This window comes from Phanerochaete carnosa (assembly GCF_000300595.1).
Source record: "Phanerochaete carnosa HHB-10118-sp unplaced genomic scaffold PHACAscaffold_2, whole genome shotgun sequence".
NCBI classification, from domain to species: Eukaryota; Fungi; Basidiomycota; class Agaricomycetes; order Polyporales; family Phanerochaetaceae; genus Phanerochaete; species Phanerochaete carnosa.
In genome coordinates, this window is record NW_006767629.1 from 2,962,266 (window position 1) to 2,970,418 (window position 8,153).

The following is an 8,153-nucleotide window of genomic DNA, read 5'->3' on the forward strand; positions in this document are numbered from 1 at the left end:
GATGCGAGGCGTAAAGAATTACAAAAGGTCCCAGTTACTATTTTGACCTCCTGGGAGGGCTCGAAATCGCTAGCATATGCCGGGCCCCGCCCTCTAGATAAACATTATTTATAACCTTCAGAAATGCAAGGTTTCATTTATGAGCCCATAGAACGTCTCCAAGCTCGATGCATACATGTTCTGGATGATGACCGCACAATTCCACACAACTTCATGCAGCAGTTTCTTCCCTTGCTGACCTTCCTAAGATAGGCCCATCTTAACACACACATGTCCGCTGAGGTATACCATGCATCGAGAGCGTTATAGCAAAAACCAAACCAGCAACATTGATAATCGCATAGACCACCTCCCATACATCGAGCCAAAGTGGAACCTCTATGTGCAACTTGCAGAAATCCATTTAATGGTTTGTGATGAGTAGCGTAATAGGTATAGTGATGAAAGATGACGACCGAAAAGCGATTGTGGAGATTGCAACGCCAGCGCAGTAACTAGGGAAAAAAGAATGCAGGATGTGATGGTACAGTGTCACTAAGAAAGGAGAGTTGAGTGGTATGAACGAGCACCAGCCCCCTGGAGCCGCCTGCCCAGGCCCGTGAGGGAGGGGTGAAGTACGACGCGCGGGGCTGGGAATAAACAAGCATTGATGAGCGAGCAACGGAGAAGCATATATAACACACGCAAATTGTCATCCCGAGGAAAGCGGAGGTGAGAGAATGAGAGAATGAGAGAGAATGAGAGAGAGAAAAGAGCAGCGGACACGAGCGAGATTGTAAAGGATGAGAGGACTAAGAGAGATCAAAAGATGCGAACGAGATCCCATGAGAAGAACTACCACAGTCCAGAACGAAAATGGCGCGTCTGGCGTCGCGCAGGCGAGTCACTCAGCACTCGTCCTCGCCGTCATAGTGTAGTGTGATGCTGTTGAACGCGCCGAAGAGGTCGACCTCGGGTGGAGGGGGCTCTATGCCGTCGTCGAGGCCCGGTGTGCCCGGTACGCCGCCTGCACCCGCGACGCCTTTGATATTCGGCGAGCCCGGGATGTGGGTGTGCTGCCGCTCAAGGTGCAGCGAGTCCGACTCGCGAATTTGCCGGAAATTAACGGCATCTACACCATTCGAGGCCGTCGGCACGATCTGGAACAAGGCGTGTAAGCATATGCACAGATGATGAGGAAATCGCTTGGGCATCGATGAGGTTATCCATAGAGTTCGGGAAGACAAACGACGGCATCAATGAGGTCAGAGTATGCCGTGAGCTCTCAGTGCGGCAGGTCCCAGCCACCATCTTTATTTGCCAGCCGACTGACGCGCCCGGAGAGCGTCATGGGCGGCCGTGAGCACCCCACGGTCTATAGAAGGAGCACACTGTCACTCGGGACAGCTGTGACTCGGCCGAACTCCGCATTCGCAGCCACAGTGCTGCTCGAAATTTAATCAAGCAGCACATGGACCCTAGCTGCGGCGCAGGGCTGCGGGCAGACCTAGGCCAGGGACACGTTGCGCTTCGTTGGAGCTAGTGCGCCACAACGGCCGTCAAGAAACCCACAGGCTCGCCATCAAAGAATCTGGAATGAAAGCACGTAACGAGGGAAAGTGATCTGCTTACCGGCGGCTGCGTGTTGCGGAGGAGACCCCAGTTAATCTTCGAGAACCACTTGTGCTGCTTCACCTCCGAGGCGCCGCTCTTGCTACCTAAGCGTGTTGTTTCTCGCTTGTCCAGAAGACGCGAGATGATGTCCTTGCAGGACCTAGAACGCGATCAGTCTCAGGGTTGAAATTCGAAATAATGCTATCGGAAATGAAAGACGTACGCCGATACTTTGGGAGTGTCCCGGAAAGAGACTGGGACGTGCATGATACTGTGGAAGGTGTCGTTGCGTTCTGCGCCCTTGAACGGAGTAGTCGCGTACTGGGAGAAAAAAAAACGGCCGGTCAGAACACGGAAATTACAGGCGATGCGTGGATTATGCTGAAGATACTCACGATCATCTCGTAGATGAGGATGCCGAGGGTCCACCAATCTACCGCTGACGTATGGCCGGCGGTCTGAATGACCTCAGGAGCGATGTACTCTAAGAAAAAACAAAGTTAGAGACGATAGGCGCCACAACGGTGCGACTCACCTTCTGTTCCGACGAAGGAGTTAGTACGGAAGTCGGCAGTACAAGACCGCGTATCGATTAATGGTATCTGAGGTTTCCTAGTAAGCGAATACAGCCATGTAGCCCATGAGACACATACGCCGTTCTCTTCCTGGTGGATGGTCGCTGGCCGACCGCCGGAGACGCCCGACCGCTTTGCCAGGTCGAAATCCGACAACATGATGTGTCCAGACTGGTGCAAAAGAATGTCTACACGAGGCTCATAAGCGACCGCCGCACATACCGCCGCACGGAGTCGACGACAACATATTTTTGGGACTTACTTTCCGGCTTGAGGTCCCGGTAGATAAAGCCCATTAGGTGCAGGTATTCGAGCGCGGCAGTAACCTCAGCGGCGTAAAACCGTGAGCCATCCTCAGACAGGCACTTGCCAGGCCGAGATTGCAGTGCGCGGAAGAACTCGCCACCCATGCAGTACTCCATGCAGAAGTACAGATACTGCTCTGACTGGAAGGAGTGGTACAGGGTCACGATGAACGGATGGTTGGCCGTGGCGAGGATCTCTTGTTCTGTGAGCGCACGCTTAATCTTCTTGCGCTCAATCATCTCCTTCTTGGAAAGCACTGTCGCGCCACTCAGATGCAAGCACAAGAAACCAGCGGCAGCTCGCGCGCGCACCTTTCATCGCAAAAAGTTTTCCGCTCTTCTTCTCTCGCACCAGGTACACCTTGCCGACGTCGCCTCTGCCGAGCATCTTGATCTTTTGGAAGCTGCCGGGCCCGACCTCCACCTGCCGCACCTTGATCGAATGGCTGGAGTACGTCCGCCGGAAGGTAATTTTCCCTGGGCCGTCGCCGTTCGCATTCGTGATGCGATCCTTGGTCTTGGGCACCGCGTTGCTGCTGTTCGCCCGCGCAGTCCGCGTAGGGCGTCCGCGCGAGGAGGTGGACGAGATCGTCTCGAGCGAGCTGCCCTCGTGCTCCGGTTGCGACGGCATCATGTCGCTAGGCGCGAGAAGGCCGTTCTTCGTGGTCGCGCCCGACCCTGAGCGCGAGCCGAGGCTGAAAAGGCCTTTGGCGTTGGGTGCAGAGGCCACGCGGCGGATGAAGCGTGTCGCGTTGGCACCAAAGGCCTTGGGCGATAGAGGACCCGAGCGAGAGGGCGTGGGGGGTGCAAATGACATTTGCGACGGACTCGCAGTCAGAGGCGCTTTTGTATTGCCATTCGACTTCGCCTTGGGCTGCGGCCGAGCTCTTCCGCTGCCTTTAATCGTCTCATCTCCTTCGCCTACGGTCTGTGAGACATACGACGGCGTGCTTGGCGTGCGCAGTGAGGAGTTCTTGGACGGCCTGCTGTTCGAGTCTGTTGATAACGACGAGTGATATGACGAGTGGTCTGACGGCACAGCAGGATTAGGAGATAAAGGAGCGAGAGTTGCGGACGTAGCCTCGGATGCCAGCGTGTTGGTATCGAGCGTGAGCGTGGAGCCGCTGACGAGCCTCTTGCTGGACTGATTGCCCAGTCGAAGGAGTGATCTCCAACCTGCCGAGTGTATTCCCGGTGAAGATGGTGTCTGCGGTGGCGATTGCTCCAGGGTATGCGAGCCCAAATGTCCATTAACGTGAGTCGAGGTGGCCGGCATGTCGAGGAGTTATTACACAGTTGGAGCTAAGGGAAAGGTGGTTGTTGAGAAGATCTGAAGAAAGAGTGTACTTTTTGCGAGGTCCTAACGGGGACCTGCAGCGACGGGAAAGCTCTCGACGATGTTAGTGGGTAGTTCGTGAACAGGGCGCAGCGTTTGCGAGTGTCCTCAGCGAGATGGATTACCTGGTCGCTGTGTCGGTGTCTCCTCGGCGTCCGGATCAATGATTTCTCCATTTGCTTCCGGAAACGGGACAGCTCCGAAACGAATCAACATCCGTGCCTTGAGCTCTAGCCCAAAACAGCTCACAACCGGCAAAAAAAATGCAAGAAGTGTTTTGCAATTGTGAGGAGCATTGCTCGCATAGTTTGTGAACGACGTCGTTGTTGATCGTTGTAGCCTGTTGTAGCCAGCATCGTACTTTGATCCTGCCTAACAGCCATCATACACCAAGATACGACATCTCAACATCCTGGCAGACGATGCTTTTTTCCGGAATAATTAAAGAAAACTTCAGGGCTACATCCTCTGGGGAGCGAGACGGCCAATGACAGGAAGCAAGTACTCGGCGTGCAAGAATACGCATGCAATAGCGCCCCGCATACGGCGACGCTGAGCTCGGCAACGACGGCCAAGGGTCGGCTCGCCTTCCCGCCTACGCTTGCTCAAAATTTCAGATTACAAATTGGGGTCGTAGGTTGAGCGGGAACTGCACGCGCTGCTCCCCGCGCCTAGTATTCCATCAACACAGCGCTCAAAGACTCCGTCCAATTGCAAACATCCCGAGTACGTACCACGAAGTCGTTGTTTGTGTGCAAACCTTAGTAACGTAAAATAAGCTGCTCTTGTGCAGACACGCTTCGGCCCGCGAGAACGTACCCAACGTCCTTCCGCCTGTGACGGCGCGCAGGACACGTCGACGCCACACCGCAAAGGCCAGTCTCATACGGAGGTGTAGTACGGCATATGTCGGAGCAAGCGCAACATATGCTTAACACCATGTTCGACAGCCCGAATAGAAGATCCTGCGCCTGTACCTCGCCCTCGTAAATCTTGGCGCAGCCCAGGCCGATCTCGATGCGCACGAAGCCCTCCCGCGAAGAGGGCAGATAGACGGAAGCGCGCATGGTGCCATCGCCATTGAAAAACCGCGCCACAACAACAGGCCGCAGAACGTTGGTGGGCGTTCCAACATTCTGGCTTTTTGTTTCGCCCCACCTTTCGCCCGCAACTCTCTCAAGAACGGACGCACGACAGCCGCGTCCGCCGCACAACGGGTGCGGGGTGCCGAAAAATCGTGTGTACTGGGCACGCCATACCGCTGCTCCTCTCCCTCTTGCCGTGCGTCGGACAGGCTTATCGATACCGCTGTTGCACACTGCATCAGCACACACACACACAAGTCCTCGCGAGCCACACAAACTGCCCCCGGGGCACACCCCCCAAACTGGCGCCGCCCGGGCGTCGGCCCTGCCGTCCTGCGCCCGCGCGAGTCGTGGGCTGCTGCCGGCCGCGGACAGTAGAGCGGCCCATCGATAGCGTCGCCACCCTTCGCGCGGACGAAGAGGCCAAGCAGGAACACGCAATGGCGCAAAAAGCGAAACAGCGAAGCCGGCGCCAGCACAGCGAGCAGCGGGCACCGCCAGGGTGTGCTGCGTTAAAGTGCACGTGATAGGCTCGCAGAGCGGGCGATCGACCGACGACGAGCCCTCCCCCCCTCCCCCTTCGCAGCCGCGCGACGTGTCGTTGCACCCCACGGCGATTCAGAGGCCGTCATCATCGGGCTGTCCAATCCCTTTGTCGGGAGCTTGTGTGTAAATCCGATGTCACGCTTCAGCAGATGTCAAGAGCGATGACAGGGTCCGCTTGGTGCTGTGCCCCGCGAGACAGGCGGCGGTGCCCTGCCTGGCGCGCATACAGTTCGAGACGTACACGTTGAGGTACAACGCCGTCCTACCTCAGTTCGTGGACGTCGAATAGGAGGTGCTGCGGCAGCGATACACCGTTAGAGAAACCCTAATGCCGCTTTTGTAGATAGTTGCAGACAGTTATAGAAGTCCCGCGGGAATCACTACTGCAACTCGTGTATATTCCGAGCACAGTCGGCACGAGAGATTGTGTGAGCTGTTAAACTTCACAGCCAGAAAGAGAGACCTTGCGCGTGGATGTACAGCGCTTGGGCAACCCGCCGGCTCAGGCATTCAAATTCGAAAATTCGCTTCGGATACCTTGCTGCTCCGAGTCCAGTCGGGCACGGATATGACGACCAGCAAGGTACTCCTTGAGCTGACGCAGGAACTTGCCTTATAATTAGCCTTCCGAGTTGACCCTAGCACACAGACGGACCTTACTACGGCGCAAAGGACGTATATAGTAATAGGTAACGTGACCGCGTGTCAATGCAAAAATTAAGTAATTGATTAGCTGTAAGGTGTGGTCAGCCCGAGTGCGCCGCTAGCGTCGCCGATGGACTCGAGATTGAGTCGTGCATTTGCGTCCGCAAGATACGCAGCTGCCCGCACCACCGGTGACAAACGGTACGGCGCTGACGCACCGTGACAGAACGTTGTAGTAATAAAGGGGCGCCCACAAGCACCGACACGCCCAGCAAGCCCGCAAAACTGTCGCACAGGGTGAAGCTGAATGTAAGGAACAAGTTCCAGATGGCGGGGACCGGGGCGAAGACAGGCTGTCGTAAGAGAGCAGACGTCTGTATATGGTGGGCGCAACGCTGACTATGACCGAATAATGCCCCGCTTTCCTGTTATCGATTTAGCCTGCGGGGCGTTTTGAGCTGACTGGGCAGAAATCTGTCTGTCCGTACCTGAAGTCTCGATAGATAAGCGGTTCGCGTCGGCGTACCGTTCCAAAATGTAGATATCGCGTGCATTTAGAGGAGGTGCGGTCGTTGAGTCAGGAACGCGCTGTCGGCCTGTGGCTCGTAGTCAGCCCGAGCAGAGTGGGTTGTCCGGGGTCTCAGAGCTTACTAGACGTGACCCATGGACCTTGCTTGCCGTATGCAGCTGTCAGCGCAGTTCAAGAAGCGTGCAATCAGCGTACGAGTTGAAGCCTGCAGATGTGCCATAAGCTTCATCATACGAGGTTCATAATCAATCTCTCGTTGTTCCGATGGCTGCGAAGGCGTCCCAGGAAACGTGTACCGACCGCAGTTTGAGCGAAGGGGCAGATGTGCACAGCCTGGGCGCAAGCTGAGATCCTTGGGTCCGTGACACAAACACATGTCGTACAAAGCGGGAGACATGTGTGCCGTGCGCCCCTGACTGTGGATTACTCATAGGCTGTGGGAGAACCTGTGGGTCTCGCCAGTGTCGCAAGGCAGAGACCGGAGCATGATTTCGTAAAAGATGGAGATTGTTGCCCCGTGCGTGTGGCTTCTGCGAAGCAGACGATAGGCAGGAGGAATGATAGGCACCCTAACAATATGTCGACTTGGTCCCACAGGCGTTAGGGGCATCTCGCGAGAAGGTGCTGTGGAATTGTTTTTGATCAGCATAATTGTTGGAGCATGCAGTTATAACACACCGGTAGGCTGTGACCCATCATAAAAGCTGACGTTGATTGTTCAGTCCTCTGTCTTCTAGTGGTATGCTCAACAATCTGAATAGCCCTGACAGCGGGGGAGGCTACGGTACAATATCTGCGAGGGAAGCATGGAACCGAAGGTTGGAGACCATCAAATGCAGGAAGGCCTTCCGCACACGGATAACTTTGACGTCTGTCCCTCTAGAAGACTTTGACGTCTAATTGGCTTGTAACCTGGCGAGCGTCGGCATCAACTCCGCGGAAGCGCACAGATGACATACCGCACGGCCGCTGCTCATCGTGTCATAGGCAAGCGAAGCGACAAGTTCTCACGTTCCTGGTGGTGTTCGAAGACCGGAGCGCACATCCGGAAATCGTCAGAGGGGAATGAATGTGTGCCCGCGTGATGCACCCAGATGAGAACCTCAGACGAGGGACGTCGTCATTACACCGCATAGTGCCCGCTCTTATGAGTGTGGTGCGCGCAAAGTGCACTTGGATGAAGGAGCAATTGGGAATACTGGGCTTGGAGGGGAACATGGCCAAGCGAGCGGGCGAGTATACATTTGGCCCAAACCAGAGCCACTTCCAAAGCTCCATGCAGAGACTTCATTCTGGATGCCATTGCCACGCATGCGTGCATTTAAGAATGGCCCGTTGTATATGCTGCGTGAGAGCGCACTGGGCATGCCAAACATTATGGTGCTTACCACGCCTTTGTGCTTGATAGAAGGCTCCACAAAGATGGCCACCAAATGTGCTGAGAGACTCACTGCAACTTCCACATACTCCTTAGGCTCGATCAGCTTGATACCAATGTCACTTGCTGCCTTACATGCTTTATCTATCATCATTGACAAT

General features: G+C 55.4%; 1 protein-coding gene across 1 annotated transcript; it reads right to left on the bottom strand.

Moving 5' to 3' along the window:
- Positions 1 to 372: 372 nt before the first annotated feature.
- PHACADRAFT_250330 (uncharacterized protein) lies at positions 373 to 3,860 on the bottom strand. The gene is made up of 8 exons (XM_007392177.1): positions 2,786 to 3,860; positions 2,431 to 2,730; positions 2,247 to 2,356; positions 2,129 to 2,195; positions 1,989 to 2,077; positions 1,817 to 1,914; positions 1,612 to 1,753; positions 373 to 1,139 (listed from the first exon to the last, which is right to left on the bottom strand). The coding sequence occupies exons 1-8, from the start codon at positions 3,747 to 3,749 to the stop codon at positions 888 to 890; spliced, it is 2,022 nt and encodes a 673-aa protein (XP_007392239.1). The 5' UTR covers positions 3,750 to 3,860; the 3' UTR covers positions 373 to 887.
- Between the last annotated feature and the right edge of the window lie 4,293 nt (positions 3,861 to 8,153).